This window comes from Pan troglodytes, chromosome 18 (genome assembly GCF_028858775.2).
Source record: "Pan troglodytes isolate AG18354 chromosome 18, NHGRI_mPanTro3-v2.0_pri, whole genome shotgun sequence".
In the NCBI taxonomy this organism is placed as follows: domain Eukaryota; kingdom Metazoa; phylum Chordata; class Mammalia; order Primates; family Hominidae; genus Pan; species Pan troglodytes.
The window spans coordinates 3,153,814-3,169,520 of NC_072416.2; the positions used below are offsets into that span (position 1 = coordinate 3,153,814).

General features: G+C 67.0%; 2 protein-coding genes across 7 annotated transcripts; one reads left to right on the forward strand and one right to left on the reverse strand.

Annotated features, from left to right (window-relative positions):
• Positions 1 to 1,388: 1,388 nt before the first annotated feature.
• On the reverse strand, positions 1,389 to 4,899 carry RPUSD1 (RNA pseudouridine synthase domain containing 1). 2 transcript variants are annotated; one of them, XM_016929105.4, is made up of 6 exons: positions 4,751 to 4,899; positions 4,067 to 4,156; positions 3,865 to 3,988; positions 3,588 to 3,690; positions 3,242 to 3,343; positions 1,389 to 2,792 (listed from the first exon to the last, which is right to left on the reverse strand). In XM_016929105.4, the coding sequence occupies exons 4-6, from the start codon at positions 3,607 to 3,609 to the stop codon at positions 2,365 to 2,367; spliced, it is 552 nt and encodes a 183-aa protein (XP_016784594.1). In that variant the 5' UTR covers positions 3,610 to 3,690; positions 3,865 to 3,988; positions 4,067 to 4,156; positions 4,751 to 4,899; the 3' UTR covers positions 1,389 to 2,364. The 2 variants fall into 2 exon arrangements, with proteins under 2 accessions (XP_016784594.1, XP_510721.3); XM_510721.6 differs by having other exon boundaries at positions 4,067 to 4,255; positions 4,751 to 4,896.
• Positions 4,900 to 5,102: 203 nt separating this feature from the next.
• On the forward strand, positions 5,103 to 15,125 carry CHTF18 (chromosome transmission fidelity factor 18). 5 transcript variants are annotated; one of them, XM_024349679.3, is made up of 22 exons: positions 5,103 to 5,264; positions 5,420 to 5,614; positions 5,699 to 5,849; positions 6,036 to 6,204; positions 6,668 to 6,760; positions 6,835 to 6,887; positions 7,013 to 7,154; positions 7,649 to 7,858; positions 8,339 to 8,436; positions 8,712 to 8,835; positions 8,927 to 9,078; positions 9,206 to 9,299; positions 9,454 to 9,552; positions 9,632 to 9,762; positions 10,540 to 10,687; positions 11,596 to 11,820; positions 12,744 to 12,893; positions 13,006 to 13,136; positions 13,774 to 13,918; positions 14,018 to 14,149; positions 14,750 to 14,807; positions 14,888 to 15,125. In XM_024349679.3, the coding sequence occupies exons 1-22, from the start codon at positions 5,174 to 5,176 to the stop codon at positions 15,022 to 15,024; spliced, it is 2,928 nt and encodes a 975-aa protein (XP_024205447.2). In that variant the 5' UTR covers positions 5,103 to 5,173; the 3' UTR covers positions 15,025 to 15,125. The 5 variants fall into 5 exon arrangements, with proteins under 5 accessions (XP_024205447.2, XP_054524582.1, XP_024205445.2 ...); XM_024349678.3 differs by having other exon boundaries at positions 5,105 to 5,264; positions 5,417 to 5,614; XM_054668607.2 differs by lacking the exon at positions 11,596 to 11,820 and having other exon boundaries at positions 5,104 to 5,264; positions 5,417 to 5,614.
• The last annotated feature ends 582 nt before the right edge of the window (positions 15,126 to 15,707 follow it).

Below are 15,707 nucleotides of genomic sequence, written 5' to 3' on the forward strand. Positions count from 1 at the left end.
GAACCACCACTCCCTGCACCACAGCTATGCTATGGGTGCCCAACAAGCCAGCTCCATGGCCAAGCTGAGACTTGACCCCCGATCTGGGTCTTCTGGAGGCTGACGGCAGGGGAACTGGTAGGTGACCGCTCCCTAGGCCTGCACAAGCCCACAGGAACCCAGGTGCCCCTTTGAGAGCTCTAGGCTGACACCGAGGCATGGGCACCACGAGGGATGGCGCTCAGGAGGCCTGGCTTGTTGATGAGGGTCCGGCTCAGGTCAGGCCTTGAAGGCCCCTTGGCCGGCTGTCAGCTGGGCCAGCCCAGCTGGACACAGCGGCTCCAACAGCTGCTGTTGGGGCAGTGAGGTCGGCAGCCCCCAGTCTAGAGGGGTGGGGCCCCGTGGGGCAGGGTGGGGAGACTGTCCCAGCCAGAGAGGGGAGGCGTGCCTGGCCCCGACTTGGGCTGATTCAGACAAGGACCAGGAGGAGGCCTGGAGATAAGCCAGCCCTGGGGGAGGGGAGGCCGGGGCCAGGCGCCCGAGGGTGGACACGTCCCGGGGCTGGCCAGGGAGGAGCCTCGAGAGTGATGGGCGTGCTGGCCGGGAGGGCTTTGCTGCCGCACTCTGTTGGGGTGGCCCGACTGGTGCTACTTGAGGGTTATGCGGTCCCTTCGGATCTGCACCAGCCCCTTCCTTTACAGATGGGGAAACTGAGTCACGGGAGCAGCAGCAGTGAGTCCAGGGCCTGTGGCCTCACCTCAGGGGACTCTGGGGCTGGAACCCGCGTCTCGGCTGAGGGCACGGTGGCAGCTGCCTCCGGTCCGGGCCCCGGCGGGGACTCCGGGTCTGGAACCCGCGTCTCGGCTGAGGGCACGGTGGCAGCTGCCTCCGGTCCGGGCCCCGGCGGGGACTCCGGGTCTGGAACCCGCGTCTCGGCTGAGGGCACGGTGGCAGCTGCCTCTGGTCCAGGCCCTGCTGCTGTCACTGCTGGGGTCCTAACCAGGGTTTCAGGGCTGGTCCTGGAGCTGGACAGTGGCAGGCAGGGGCCAGGCGGACCTGAGACCAAGTGCTGGCCCATGAGATGCCCCTTCCACAGAGCTCTGAGACTTGGGAGGCCAGGTCCCTCTGTGGGCCCAGGCCTGGGCTCTACGAAGATCCCTGGCTGGACCAGCTGGGTATCCCCACGGCTCTGGTTGTGGGGGCTGGGGGTTGTCCGGGGCCTGCCCAGAGTCTGTGCCCAGGCCAAAGCTGCACGGTGCTTGCTCTCTGCAGGAGGGGCCGATAGGAGCCTGGACCACTGCGTCTGTCCTGGGTCCTGCTGGGGCCTCAGGGCAGGGAAGAGAGCTAGGAAAGGTCTGGGTGGCCAGACCCGTCCCTTGGAAGCCCCACTTCGGACACGTTCACGGTCATCCTTGGAGCCAGTCACTGAACATTTATTTGGAGTCCCTGGAGCCCTGCTGTAGCCAGGAGCCCAGGTTGCGGCATGGGGGACAGAGGAGGTGGGACCTGGCAGATCCACAGCTCCCAAGCTGGGGTCCCGGAGACAGAGTGACAATGCATGGCTGTGTGGGAGCCAGGCAGGCGGTGACGTGGCAGAGCTGCCAGCAGGGGCCCAAGAGACTGCAGCAGGTTGGTGCTCACAGTGGATCTGAGAGATGGGCGTGCGTGGCAGGGCCTTGGCCATGGCCCCTGACCAACCCCCTTGCACCAAACACCACACTGAGCTCAGAATCCGGGCGGAGGGGGAACCACGGGTACAGTGAGGCCAAGGCACATGCAGCCGGGCCTGCAGACTCGAGCCCAGCAGGGACCGTTAGGTCTCGGGAGGAGGCAGCTGACGGCGACAGGATCTGCACAGAGCAGTGAGGGGCAGAGGATGCAAGGACCAGATGGGTCTCCCAGGCCAGGTGAGCCCAGAACGGCCCTTCCCAGCCCCTCTAGAGGGTAGGTTGGGGGCAGTAGCTCACCAGGCCCAGGAGCAGCCCATCCTGGAGGCAAAGCCTATCCCAAAACCTGGCCCTGCCTCTTCCTGGGGTGACCTTGAGTCCGTAAAACTGACACCCCTGGGGTGAAGCTTGAGAGCCGGAAGCTGTTCCAGGAGGAGGGAGGGGCCTTGGCTTCTCCTGGGGCATGTGGGCAGGAAGGCCCTCGGGATCCCGCATCAGTCCCACGGCCGCAGTGCGGTCGTCACCTGTGATCACGGCTGCCTGGCGCCCCCTGCCGGCCCCACCTCAGCCCTTCCTCGCAGGCCTGGCCAGGGCAACCCAGTGGGCCTGATGCTGCCTGGCACCTCGAGGCCCCAGAGCCAGTGAGCAGACGCTCGCTCGCCCATCTCCCTAGAGTCCCGCTGTGCAGCTGACACCCCCTGCCCCAGCCCCACGGCTCTCAGCTGTCCGGTTCCAGCGTCCACTCCGACAGCCACTGCAGGCAGGGGCCCCGCTGTGCCTCAGTCTCAGGGGGCTTGGTGGGGGGTGGAGGAGGCCGGCCGGGCCCAGGCAGGAGTGCGGAGGGGCTGCCTGGCCTGGGGCCCCTATCCTCGGGGTCAGGGTCGGGGGTGGCCCGTAAGGCCTGCACGAGCTGGTCCAGCGACTGCAGCAGTGTGTGGGGGCTCCAGCAGGCATCCAGGGAGGGCAGGAAGGGGTCAGGCGTGCAGACCTCCACACACTCGGTGTCCGTGGGGATGCGCAGGTAGAAAGCGTGCAGCATCATTCTGAACGGCCGGTCCTCCCGGCCCGAGACCTCTCCGTAGGTCAGGTCGCCCACCACGGAGTGGCCCAGGGCACTGCAGTGCACGCGCAGCTGGTGTGTCCGGCCTGCGGGATGAGGGCGGTGCCGGATCAAGCTGGGGGCGGGGCCGATCCACACCTATCTCCCTGACCAGGACCCACCTCCCGTCATGACACCGCTGCAGTCTTGAAGCAGCCCCTTGGGGTGGAACTCTCCCTGTCCCCTGCCATGGGTGAGGATGACAGTATTTGGGACAGAAGACTGTGTTCAGGTCACCATTGGTGAGGACAGGGCCAGGGTGGCGCTCGGTCCTGGAGAATCTAGGCCAGCCAGACCCCCAAGGACTCAGTCAGGAGCCAGCAGGGACTCTGTGTCAGGTGAGAAGCTGAGAGGCTGCAGGGCGTGGAGTTAAGAACGCAGGAGTGCTTGTTGCTAGCTCTGCCTTGATGCTCAGGGTGGCCCAACATAAGCTTCGTGGCCCTGTGCCTCAGTTTCCCTTCTGTCACCACCAGGACACCACCCACCCCAGACACACCCGTGAGCGGCTTCAGCAGCACTTTGGAGACAGGATCACCTGCGTACAGCCCGTGTTCCAGAACCACGAGCTCTGTGAGGCTTGGCTTTGGGTTCTCACAACCTGGGGCGCAGAAGGCAGGTGTGAGGTCAGTGGGACCGACCCGGGGCCCAGGCCCACCCCAACCCACGATGCCCGCCCGGTGGGTCCCTGCCTGCCCAGGCCCACCCCAACCCACGATGCCCGCCCGGTGGGTCCCTGCCTGCCCAGGCCCACCCCAACCCACGATGCCCGCCCGGTGGGTCCCTGCCTGCCCCAACCCACCCCAACCCACGATGCCCGCCCGGTGGGTCCCTGCCTGCCGCACCCTGCGAGCCCTCGATGCACATGGTGTGGGCCCGGCCTTCCGTGCTGTTCCTGCCAATGGCATGGCTGATGGTTACCCGGCTCTCCTGGATGTGCCCCCGCAGCTGCAGGAGAGGGAGAATCGCACGCAGTTCACGGGGCAGCCCAGTGCTGCCGGGGAGCCCACTTAACACCAAGCAGCCACGCAGAGCGTCGTGGGAGGCTCTGAGCCAGGGCTGCCCAAGTGGGGTGGGAGTCCTGAGTCCCCACGCCCCACCCCAGGACTGACCAGGTCTTACCAATGCCAGGTAAGCCTTGGTCACGCGCCGATCCTTGAAGCACCTGTACGCGCTGCCGGCAGCTGCCTTGTTTAGGGCCACGCACAGCGCCCCGCTGGTGGAGAAATCCAGTTGGTGGCAGAATCTGGAGTGGGACAGAGTCCAGCGTCTGAGCCACTTTCCTCCACAGACGCCACCGTGGGGCTCCAGCCGCCCCGCCTACCTGAACCCGTAGCAGGTGTCAGGGTCGGCCAGCTCGGGAAAACGGTACCGCAGCTGCTTCTGCAGGGTCAGAGTCTCCCGCCACGCCTTGCTGTCAATGCGAACGTCCCAGTGCTTGTTGACCACCAGGAAGTCGCGGCTCCGGTACACGATGGACAGGTTCTCCACGCTGCCTGGCTCCATGGCCGGCCTGCCGAGCCACGCGTGGGTGCGTGTGCTGTGAGCACGTGGGGAGCGCCCAGCCCAGCATGCAGAGGTACCCGCACCGCCCCACCCGGGCTCCGGTGCGAAGCCACCGAGCCAGGTCCGCAGCCCTACTGTGCACCTGCATTCTCAGTCCCCGAGATCAGGCCGGGGCGTTAGCTGGGGGGTCAAGGAGTCAGCCTGCTCCGGGCTGACCTGAAGGGCCCTGCCTGACCTAAGCCTGGAGAAAGAGCCCGTTCCAAACCTGCCCCACAGATCCTCCCTCCAGGGGATGCACGTGACGGCCTCTGCCCGACGGTGGGGGCGTGGAGGGGCTGCAGCACTACCAGGCCCAGCAGCCAGGTCTTACCGCAGCGCGGGTTAGGGCTGGGGCCTCCTCGCTCCCCGCAGTCCGCGCAGACCCGCGCCCGGCACAGGCCCGGTGGGCAGGCCGACCCTGGCTCCGAGCCCCTCCCGCGCCCACGCCCACGCCAAGACCAACCTGCTGCCGGGCCGTGCAGTCCAGGCCCCCGATGCCGTGCCCGGCGCCTGCTCCAGCCCCGCGCCCGCGCGCTGGCGACCCACAGACCCTGGAAGCTCCGCTCCAGACGCCTGGCAGCGCTTCCGCCCTGCCCCGCTGCGCGCGCAGCCCCGCCCCCGGCCCGTCCCCGGCCCGCCCCCGCCACCGAAGGGCGGCTGCGGCGGCCAATGGCGAGCTCCCCAGGACAGGCCGCGGGGGCTGCGGAGCAGGAACTCGCCCCGCCCACCCCTCGCGCAGCCCCGCCTCCGCCACGCCAACCAATGGCGCGCGCCGCCGGGCACGCCGGCTGCTGATTGGCGGCGCCCGGCACGCTCGGGGCAGGCAGTGCGCGACGGCGGCGGCGGCGCGGGAGATTCGGAGCGGGAGCTCGGGCTCGCGGACGGTATGGAGGACTACGAGCAGGAGCTGTGCGGCGTCGAGGATGATTTCCACAACCAGTTCGCTGCCGAGCTGGAGGTGCTGGCAGAGCTGGAAGGTGGGGCGCGGCCCCCGGCCGTTGGGGAGGAGCTGCGAAAGCCGGGACAGTGGCGACCTCGGGGAGGGCGTGCCGGGGGCCGAAGGGGCCTCCACGTCGCCGCTGGCGGGATCTGGTGTCTCGGGGCGGCCGCTGACAATCTCCTCTCCCAGCAGGGGCGTCGACTCCGTCGCCCTCCGGGGTCCCCCTGTCCACCGCGGGCCGACCCCCGCGGACGTTCGAGGAGGCCCTTGCCAGAGGGGACGCGGCCTCCAGTCCCGCCCCAGCCGCATCTGTGGGCAGCAGCCAGGGCGGCGCCAGGAAGAGGCAGGTGGACGCCGACCTGCAGCCGGCCGGGTCCCTGCCCCACGGTAGGTTGGCGGCATTGCCCCAGGGCCTCCGGAGTGGGCGTGAGGCTGGGGAGGCCTCTGGTTCCCTGCATGTGTCTCCCCCAGCCCCCAGGATCAAACGGCCTAGGCTGCAGGTGGTCAAGAGGCTGAACTTCAGGTCGGAGGAGATGGAGGAGCCGCCCCCTCCCGACTCCTCGCCGACGGACATCACCCCGCCGCCGAGCCCTGAGGACCTCGCAGAGCTTTGGGGCCACGGGTGTGTGGCTTGGACATGGGCGTCCCATCCCATCTGTCCAGTGGGACTCAGATGGAGCCCATCCCGTGCCCTGGATGAGGCCTGAGGGGTGGGGAGGGTTCCGTGGCTGAGGGCGGTCTCGGACACCCATATCCAAGGGTGACCCCACGCTTGAGTTTCTGCCACTGAGCCCCGGTCTCTCTCCAGAGTCTCAGACGCTGCTGCCGACGTGGGTCTCACACGGGCCTCACCAGCTGCCCGCAGTCCCGTCCTGAGGCGGCCCCCCATCTTGGAGGACTATGTCCACGTGACATCCACGGAGGGCGTCCGGGCTTATCTGGTGCTGCGTGCTGACCCCATGGCCCCGGGGGTGCAGGTGCGTGGCTGTGGCCTTCCTGCACGGTGGGTGGGCCAGTGCTGCTCAGGAAAGGGTCCTTGGAGCCCCTCATCTCTGCCATTTGCTTAAAGCGGGTTTTGTGCAGAGCCCCAGGGGTGCAGAGGGGGAGGCGGCGTCATGGCGTGTAGACTTAGAGGACACAGCCTCCCCACAGCAGGTTGCTGTCCAGCCTGTTTGTATGGCCTCGGGTGGAGAGGGCCTCCCTGCTTCCCCCTCCTGCTTTTGCCCTTTCTTCCTTTCTCCTAAAGCTGCCCCCCAATTCCCCTTTGCAGCTGACCCATCTGGATGGCTTCCTTCCTTTGGCCCCCCTGTCCGGTCTCCCACCCCTCACTGGTCAGCTTACTGGGGTTGTCCCACCCGGGTCCCTGAGCACTGATGGGGGCTGACGTGAATCCTGTGACCTAGGAGGGGCCCATAGGCAATTGTCCTCCCTTCCCCACAGGGCTCTCTCCTCCATGTCCCATGGCGAGGCGGTGGCCAGCTGGACCTGCTGGGTGTGTCCTTTGCCTCCCTGAAGAAGCAGGTCGACGGCGAGGTAGGGGCTGCGGGTTTACTGGGGGCTGGTGGCGGGGCCGCCTGAGCCCTCCTGATTCCAGCCTGTTTGCACAGCGGCGGGAGCGGCTGCTTCAGGAGGCCCAGAGGCTTTCAGACACCCTGCACAGGTGACTCGGCTGGCCCTTCCGCCCTGGGGACCCTTGTTGGCTCTTGCACCAACTCCTAGCTCCTAGCGTGTGGGTTGGCAGGGTCCCTGCGACTTGTTTGTGGCTCATGATGTGGTCTTCTCCAGTCTCAGGTCGGGGGAGGAGGAGGCAGCCCAGCCCTTGGGGGCCCCTGAGGAGGAGCTGACTGACGGCCAAGACGCCTCCAGTCAATGCCTCTGGGTGGATGAGTTTGCACCCCGCTACTACACGGAGCTGCTCAGTGATGACGTGAGGTTTTGTTCTCGCTTAAGTGTGGCTGGCTTTCTCTGTTCCCAAGACGGAAGAACCTGGGCCCAGTGATTTTTGCACAGCCAATCCACTGGGCCTCGGGGACGGAGTGGGCTCTGGTTTGCCCTTTTGAGTTGTAGGTGGGGAACTGAGCACAGGGCTGTGTGCTACTGGTCCCCTGTGACCTGTGAGGCAGGCCAGGGGTCCAGGGTATCACCTGATCCAAGTCTCTGTTCCCTTTCCTACCTTCACAGCAGCTGACACTGGAGTGCCCCTGGGGAGGGCAGGGGCCTCCCAGATGGGTTGTGGCCAGAGCCGTGGGGATGGAGCCCCTGGTGTGAGCCTTGCGGTCACTCGCTGGCAGGAAGACGGGGGTGGCCATTCATCCTGTGGCTTGGCGTCACATGGGGCATGGGGCTCATGGTGGCAGGTGGACTGTCCGTGCCTGGAGGCGGTGCCCTCAGGCTGTGCTTCCCTTCCCGTCCTTCCCGCAGTTCACCAACCGCTGCCTGCTCAAGTGGCTGAAGTTGTGGGACCTGGTGGTGTTTGGCCACCAGAGGCCTGCCCGGAAGCCCAGGCCCAGTGTTGAGCCGGCCCGGGTCAGCAAGGAGGCCACAGCCCCAGGCAAGTGGAAGAGCCACGAACAGGTGCTGGAGGAGATGCTGGAGGCTGGGCTGGACCCGAGCCAGCGACCGAGGCAGAAGGTGAGCCCCGCTGGCTGTGCCGCTGGCAACAAGCCTGAGGCTTTGCATTCGGCGCCGGCACCCTCGCAGTTTGTTGACTTTCTCCAGGAGCCGTGGGTGTGGTTATGTGTGGGTCTTGGCGTGAAGCGCCATTAGTGCGAGTTAGAACTGCAGCGTTCCAGTAACAACTCGGGGGAAGTCGTTGTCCCTGAAGGGCTCTGCGGCTGGCCAGGATGATCTGGGTGGATGGTGGGTGGTTTCTGGGGGCCGGTCACACTGGTATCAGCTGTGTTTTGTTTGCACGAACTTTGCTTTGTGTAGGTTTTTTTTTCTGTTGCCATCTTGGTGTGTGAAAGTGCTGAATTTTGTTCTTATTTGATGGCTGGAGTGGGGTGGAGGGAGCGCCCAGCCTGTGGGACACACGTGGCAGTCCCTGGCTGCTAGGCCAGGAGCGTCCTGTAGGTGCGGTGCACACTACGCCTTCATCTACCTGGGCTGCAGGTGGCACTGCTCTGTGGGCCCCCGGGGCTGGGGAAGACCACCCTGGCACACGTGATTGCGCGTCACGCGGGGTACTCTGTGGTGGAGATGAACGCCAGGTGAGTGATGTGAGGTCTGTCTCTGGCTCGCCTTCTGTCCTGATGTGTTTGAGTTCTGGTGGCGGACCTGAAACCGGGTGTGGATGTTCCCGTCTTGAGGGTGGTGGGGGCCTGGGTGTGTGGGCCGGGGAAACGTGTCCTTCCTCGGGGTTCACGGGATCGGCAACAGCCGCGTCATGTGGCGGTCTCCACGCAAATGCGGCAGCCCCGGCCTTGGGAGGCTGCCCTGCCAGGGACGCCCACTGCCCTGACGACCCCTGACCTCCCCATTGCAGTGATGACCGTAGCCCGGAGCTCTTCCGTACACGCATCGAGGCGGCCACCCAGATGGAGTCGGTGCTGGGTGCTGGCGGGAAGCCCAACTGCCTGGTCATCGATGAGATCGACGGGGCCCCCGTGGTGGGCTCCTTGATGCCTGGGTAGGTGGGTGGGCGGGCAGGCAGGCGGGCAGCAGGGCCTGGACTCACCGTGTTCTCTGACCTCCCCCAAGGCTGCCATCAACGTCCTCCTGAGCATCCTGAACCGCAAGGGGCCACAGGAGGTGGGGCCGCAGGGCCCGGCTGTGCCTTCGGGAGGCGGCCGACGGCGCCGGGCAGAGGGGGGGCTCCTCATGAGGCCCATTATCTGCATTTGCAATGACCAGTGAGTGCATGGGCGGGCGCCACAGTCAGGAGAGGCCCCGGTGCCTGGAGGGAGGGTTCCGGCCCGTCCCTGTATCCTGGGCTGTGGTGCCAACCCTGGGGTCCCTGGCCCTGCCGCCTCTCCTCAGGTTCGCACCGTCCCTGCGGCAGCTGAAGCAGCAGGCCTTCCTGCTCCACTTCCCACCGACTCTGCCCTCGAGGCTGGTGCAGCGGCTCCAGGAGGTTGGTGGAGCCCCAGGAGCCGTGTGGCTGATGGCGGGGTTGGGGGCGTGGCCTCGTTCTGGCCCCTGTTTCCCTGCCCCTCCCCATGGAACCCTGGTAACCCCCGAAAGGATGGGGCATACCATCGGGCCCTCCAGCAGCCCTTCTCCACCAGGTCTCCCTGCGGCAGGGCATGAGGGCCGACCCGGGGGTGCTGGCCGCCCTCTGTGAGAAAACTGACAATGACATCCGGGCCTGCATCAACACCCTGCAGGTGGGCGGCCGGCAGGCACCGGGTGGGGTGGGGTGGGGTCAGGAGTTGGCCGCTTCTCATGCCCCGGCCCTATGTCTAGTTCCTGTACAGCCGGGGCCAGCGGGAGCTGAGCGTGCGGGACGTGCAGGCCACACGCGTGGGCCTCAAGGACCAGCGCAGAGGGCTCTTCTCGGTGTGGCAGGAGGTCTTCCAGCTGCCTCGAGCTCAGAGGTAGGCAGTGGCCACAGCCTCGGCCCAGACGCTCATGGTGCCCGGACCTCAGGACGCTAGCCCTGCGTGCAGGCCAGCACTACCCTCGAGGCGGGGACTCAGTGTCCTGAGCCCGCGGTTGCCTGGTCCGGCCTCCAGGGCCCTCCTCAGCCTTTTCCTGGCTTGTTCTCGCCCCTACAGCCTTGGGGGGTCAGCTAGAGAAGCCTCCAGGGCCCCCTGTGGGAAGGACACCCCCAGTGTGGTGGGGCCTCCAGGGTGTCCCTCTCCAGGGCGCCCCTTGACTCAGCCACTGTACCAGTTGCACCCTCATTTTTGCCACATTTGGCCTGGGCTGTGGTCTCTGAGCCCCTGCCTGCCCACACCGCTTGGCCTCCCGTGGGCAGGAGCAGCCAGCATGTCTCTGTCCTGATGTGCCATGGGACCCCAGGGGATGCTGGCCTGGTCGTGCCGCAGGATATGGGAGACGCTGGCCTGGGCCTGTGGGATGTGCTGCTCCTGGCCTGGACCCGGAGGGGGACTTTCCCTGGGGTCCCCTAACCCAGAGGGTCAGGGCAGGGCTCCTCTCAGAGTGGGGCTCCTCGGCTTAAGGGAATGTTTCAGGGGGTTGAGGTCCGGGCGTGTCTTTGGCTGTCTCCACCTGAGCGAGGCAGCAAGGGCCCTGCTGAGAAGAATGAAGTGGGTGGCAGCTCTGATGGGGCCTCCGAGTGTCCCGGGGAGACGGTGGGGCTGCCTGTGCTTTTAACACGGGTCCATCTAGCTTCAGCACCCCACCCGCAGGCGCCGTGTGGGCCAGGACCCCGCCCTGCCTGCTGACACACTCCTGCTGGGTGACGGGGACGCGGGCTCCCTCACCTCCACCTCACAGCGATTCTACCGTGTTCTGCATGCCGCTGCCTCTGCGGGCGAGCACGAGAAGGTGGTCCAGGTACCTGTCTTCCACCAAAATGCCTGTCTGGGGCCGCCTGGCTAGGACCTGGGCTGTGACCCTGCCGGCCCTCCCGTGTGGACGGGGAGGCGCTTTGGGGGTGCTGAGAGAGGCAGGTTCGGGAAATGGGGTGCCAGGAAGTCTCTGAGGTGGGGAGCAGGAGCCAGGAGGGTGGGAGGGGCTGCAGGGCATGCGCCGGCAGGCAAGGAGGTAGGGGTGGCCGTCTGACGGGGGAGGTCACTCTGGTGGCTGCTTGGGACTCTCAGCAGGTTGGGGTGGAGCCCCTGCCGGACAGCCTGGCCTGGGGCTGTGAGGGGCTGGATTCTGGACTTAAGATGCACATGGGGTGGAGAGCAGGGCGGTGAGGGCTTCCTGCCGCCCTGCCCCCGGGAGTCCCTGCCTAAGCTGTCTGCTGACTCTAAGCGGCTTTGGATTAGCAGCTGGGGATCCACAACCAATCCCCAAATCCCAAAAGCCGCGATGTGGAGGGGCAGCGTGGAGCAGCGGCGGGGATAGACTTCCCATGGAACAGGGGTGGGGACGCCATGGCCTGGACTCTGGGGGGCGGAACTTCCTCAGGCAGTCTAAGGAGGGGCTGAGTGAGGCTGGATCCCTTTGGTTCCTGGAGGCCTCCTGGTGGGTCACCTCCTTGTGTCAGTCTCTGTCAAGCTGTAGCGAGGATGCTCAGGGTGGACCCTCCCCCGACCCCCTGAGCCCCGTGACCCCTTGCTGGTGTGTGCTGCTGCCTCAGACGCCCAGCGTCGTGGGGGCCCTTGCGGAGGGTCTGCGAAGCCTTGTGGGGCAGGCGGCAGGCAGGAGTGGAGGGTCTGTGGCGGGAGGTGGAGGGTCCGTGGTGGTGCACCTTCCCTGGGGTGGGCAGGAGCTCAGGGGTTGCTGGCCGCCTGCAGGGCTTGTTTGACAACTTCCTGCGTCTGCGGCTGCGAGACTCCAGCCTGGGCGCTGTGTGTGTGGCCCTCGACTGGCTGGCCTTCGATGACCTGCTGGCGGGGGCTGCTCATCACAGCCAGAGCTTCCAGCTGCTGCGCTACCCACCCTTCCTGCCCGTGGCCTTCCACGTGCTGTTTGCTTCCAGCCACACACCCAGGATCACCTTCCCCAGCAGCCAGCAGGAGGTGTGCTCGTCCCTGCACCACTCCTGCCCCCTCCCGTGCTGCCCCGTGTGGCTGCCCCCGGCCCCGTGCCCGCCCCCCTGTGCTGCCCATGTGGCTGCCCCCAGCCGCGTGCCCCTCCCTCCCAAACACACTGCCCGCGTGGCTGCCCCTGGCCCCGTGCCCCCCCCCCAACCACACTGCCCGTGTGGCTGCCCCCGGCCCCATGCCCCCCCCAACCACACTGCCCATGTGGCTGCCCCCGGCCCCGTGCCCTTCTCCCCCAACCACAGTGCCCATGTGGCTGCCCCCGGCCCCGTGCCCTTCTCCCCCAACCACACTGCCCGTGTGGCTGCCCCCGGCCCCGTGCCCTTCTCCCCCAACCACACTGCCCGTGTGGCTGCCCCCGGCCCCGTGCCCTTCTCCCCCAACCACACTGCCCGTGTGGCTGCCCCCGGCCCCGTGCCCTTCTCCCCCAACCACACTGCCCGTGTGGCTGCCCCCGGCCCCGTGCCCCCCCCCCCGTGCTGCCCGTGTGGCTGCCCCCGGCCCCGTGCCCCCCCCCCGTGCTGCCCGTGTGGCTGCCCCCTCCCCCGTGCCCCCCCCGTGCTGCCCGTGTGGCTGCCCCCTCCCCATGCCCCCCCCCGCGCTGCCCGTGTGGCTGCCCCCTCCCCATGCCCCCCCCCGTGCTGCCCGTGTGGCTGCCCCCTCCCTCGTGCCCCCCCCGTGCTGCCCGTGTGGCTGCCCCCTCCCCCGTGCTGCCCGTGTGGGTGCCCCTGGCCCCGTGCCGCCCCCCCCACCCCACTGCCCGTGTGGCTGCCCCCGGCCCCGTGCTGCCCTTCCCCTCCCCCACCGTGCTGCCCGTGTGGCTGCCCTGGCCCCACCCACCATTCCCCCCTCGCCCGGGAGGCCCAGGTGACCAGGCCTTGGCTCACCCCCTGCCCCAGGCCCAGAACCGGATGAGCCAGATGAGGAACCTGATCCAGACGCTGGTGTCCGGCATCGCGCCAGCCGCGCGCAGCCGGGCCACACCCCAGGCCCTGCTCCTCGATGCCCTCTGCCTGCTCCTGGACATTCTTGCGCCCAAGCTCCGCCCCGTGAGTGCCGTCCCCGGGGTGGGGGATTCCCCGCCTGCTGCCCTCCCGTCCTAGGTGAGCACACATCTGTACAGCCTGCTCAGCTCCCTGCCTGCTGCCTCCCATCCCCTAGGTGAGCACACAGCTGTACAGCACCCGTGAGAAGCAACAGCTGGCCAGCCTGGTGGGCACGATGCTCGCTTACAGCCTGACCTACCGCCAGGAGCGCACGCCCGATGGCCAGTACATCTACAGGCTGGAGCCGTGAGTCCCCCAGTGCCTGGGGTGTGCTCCAGGGCCGTGCTCCCCGGCTGTGCTCCATGTTCAGGGCCCGCATGGGGCCAGGAGTCTGAAAGCACGGTCATGGCGTCTGGGGGTGGCGGGCCCCAGCGTATCTTTTGCTCAGATGTAACCGTGAAGGGGGGTCACCTTCAGCTACTTGAGATTGGCTCTGGGACCTGAGCTTTGCTGCAGAGCTGCTCCCAGCCTTAGCACCTCCACATGGAACTGGAGCCGGGGGCCCCGAGAGTGACTGCACTTTCCAACACTCCGTTTCCCGCTGTGGGATGGCCATGGGGGTGGTGGGGGTGAGGCATGGGGCAGTGGCCCCGGGGTCCTGCTGCCCCAGCGATGGCACCAACGTGCAGGACGCTGAGTCACTCTCCGTGGCAGCCATCGGCAGTTTCATCATCATCCCACGTACACTTGCAGTTGGGGAAACTGAGGCTCGGGGCAGTTAAACCTGGCTGCCGCAGGGTTGGGGTGCGGTGGCACCAGGACTCAGCCGACATTCCCGCTCTGGCCTTGTGGCTTTTGGGGTTTGCGGTTGGAGCGCCTGGCGGCTCTCTGGCCCTGAGCCTGGCCCCGCTGACCTGCCCTGGTGTCCCCCTGCGCTGAGCAGGAACGTGGAGGAACTCTGCCGCTTCCCTGAGCTGCCTGCCCGCAAGCCCCTCACCTACCAGACGAAGCAGCTCATCGCCCGAGAGATCGAGGTGGAGAAGATGCGGCGGGCGGAGGCTTCTGCCCGGGTGGAGAACAGCCCCCAGGTGAGCCCACCCAGGCTCTGGAGCAGGTTGCGGTCTGGGCGTGCACCATCCCCACTGTATCCCTGTGTGGCCAGATCTCACAATGCCTGCTCCCTACAGGTGGATGGGAGCCCCCCAGGGCTCGAGGGTCTGCTGGGGGGCATTGGGGAGAAAGGGGTGCACCGACCTGCCCCACGCAACCATGAGCAGCGGCTGGAGCACATCATGAGGCGAGCGGCCCGGGAGGAACAGGTGTGGAATGGGCAGCCGCGGGGGTGGGACCAGGGTACATACCTTTGGGGGTGTGGCTAGGGCAGTCATGAGGTGGGGCCAAGGCACCCATGGGGTGGGGCCAGGGTACCTTTGGGGGTGCGGCTAGGGCCCCTCATGAGGCAGGGCCAGGGTACCTTCAGGGCTGTGGCTAGGGCAGTCATGAGGCAGGGCCAGGGTATCTTTAGGGGTGGGGCCAAGGCACCCATGGGGTGGGGCTAGGGTACCTTTGGGGGTGGGGCTGAGCCACAGGAGGAGTCTGGCTGAGGGTGGGGCTGGCTCAGTGCCCTAAGGGGGGCTCTGAAGGACCAGCTCCTTACCCTCAGCATGACCAGGGTTCTACCCAGGCCTCAGTTTCCCGTCTGGGCAGAAGAGTGGCTGTATTGGCTCTTCTTGATTGGCACCTGGTGGGGAGCAGATGGCAGTGAGGGGTGAGGGGCAGCTGGCCTGGGCCAGGTTCGAAAGGTGTCTCAGAGGTGCTCTGGCCCCTCCTCCCTGGGAAGTCTCTTGGTCCTCCTGTCTTGGGTAGGGGCTGGATGGGGCATCTGTCCTATATGACTGACTAGTCCCTCCTCCCATCAGCCTGAGAAGGACTTCTTTGGACGTGTGGTCGTCAGGAGCACAGCAGTCCCGAGTGCAGGTGTGTGTGGGGGTGTTGTGGGGTTGTGGGGGGCCTGGGGTGCTGGGGTCCAGCTGAGGAGCAACCCTGTGGCCCTGCAGGGGACACGGCCCCGGAGCAGGACTCAGTGGAGCGGCGCATGGGCACAGCGGTGGGCAGGAGCGAGGTCTGGTTCCGCTTCAACGAGGGTGTCTCCAACGCCGTGAGGCGCAGCCTGTACATCAGGGACTTGCTCTAGTTCTCTCTGAGCCGCGGACATGCCCCCGCATTGCTTCCCGCAGAGTGCAGAGACAGGAAGCTGGAGATGTCTTTATAAAGTCACACCTTTACAGACTGTAATCACGTGCGAGTGGAGTGGGGTTCACAGGATGGTGGGAGTGGGGCCGGGCGTGGGCTCATAGGATGGTGTGAGTGGGGCCGCGAGTGGGGCTCACAGGATGGTGGGAGTGGGGCCAGGCGTGGTCTCACAGGATAGAGTGAGTGGGGCCGGGCGTGGTCTCACAGGATGGAGTGAATGGGGCCGGGCACAGTCTTACAAGATGGTGTGAGTGGGGCCGGGAGTGTGGCTCACAGGTTGGTGTGAGTGGGGCTGGGAGTAGGGCTCACAGGTTGGTGTGAGTGGGGCCGGGCGTGGGGCTCACAGGATGGTGGGAGTGGGGCCGGGCGTGGTCTCACAGGATAGAGTGAGTGGGGCCAGGCGTGGTCTCACAGGATGGAGTGAATGGGGCCGGGCACAGTCTTACAAGATGGTGTGAGTGGGGCTGGGAGTGGGGCTCACAGGTTGGTGTGAGTGGGGCCGGGAGTGGGGCTCACAGGTTGGTGTGAGTGGGGCCGGGCGTGGGGCTCACAGGATGGAGTGAGTGGGGCCAGGAGCGGGGCTCACAGGATGGTGGGAGTGGGGCCGGGAGTGGGGCTCACAGG

What these genes read in the sequence shown, in the direction of transcription:
- RPUSD1 (XM_510721.6), bottom strand. Translation starts at nt 4,248, where the DNA reads ATGGAGCCAGGCAGCGTGGAGAACCTGTCCATCGTGTACCGGAGCCGC. An exon ending in GACACCTGCTACGGGTTCAG is followed by an intron (nt 3,989 to 4,066) that starts GTAGGCGGGGCG and finishes GTCCCACTCCAG; the next exon opens with ATTCTGCCACCAACTGGATT. An exon ending in GCTGCTGAAGCCGCTCACGG is followed by an intron (nt 2,793 to 3,241) that starts GTGTGTCTGGGG and finishes CTCATCCCGCAG; the next exon opens with GCCGGACACACCAGCTGCGC.
- CHTF18 (XM_024349677.3), top strand. Translation starts at nt 5,174, where the DNA reads ATGGAGGACTACGAGCAGGAGCTGTGCGGCGTCGAGGATGATTTCCAC. An exon ending in GCAGAGCTTTGGGGCCACGG is followed by an intron (nt 5,850 to 6,035) that starts GTGTGTGGCTTG and finishes GTCTCTCTCCAG; the next exon opens with AGTCTCAGACGCTGCTGCCG. An exon ending in CAGCTGCCTCGAGCTCAGAG is followed by an intron (nt 9,763 to 10,539) that starts GTAGGCAGTGGC and finishes CCCCACCCGCAG; the next exon opens with GCGCCGTGTGGGCCAGGACC.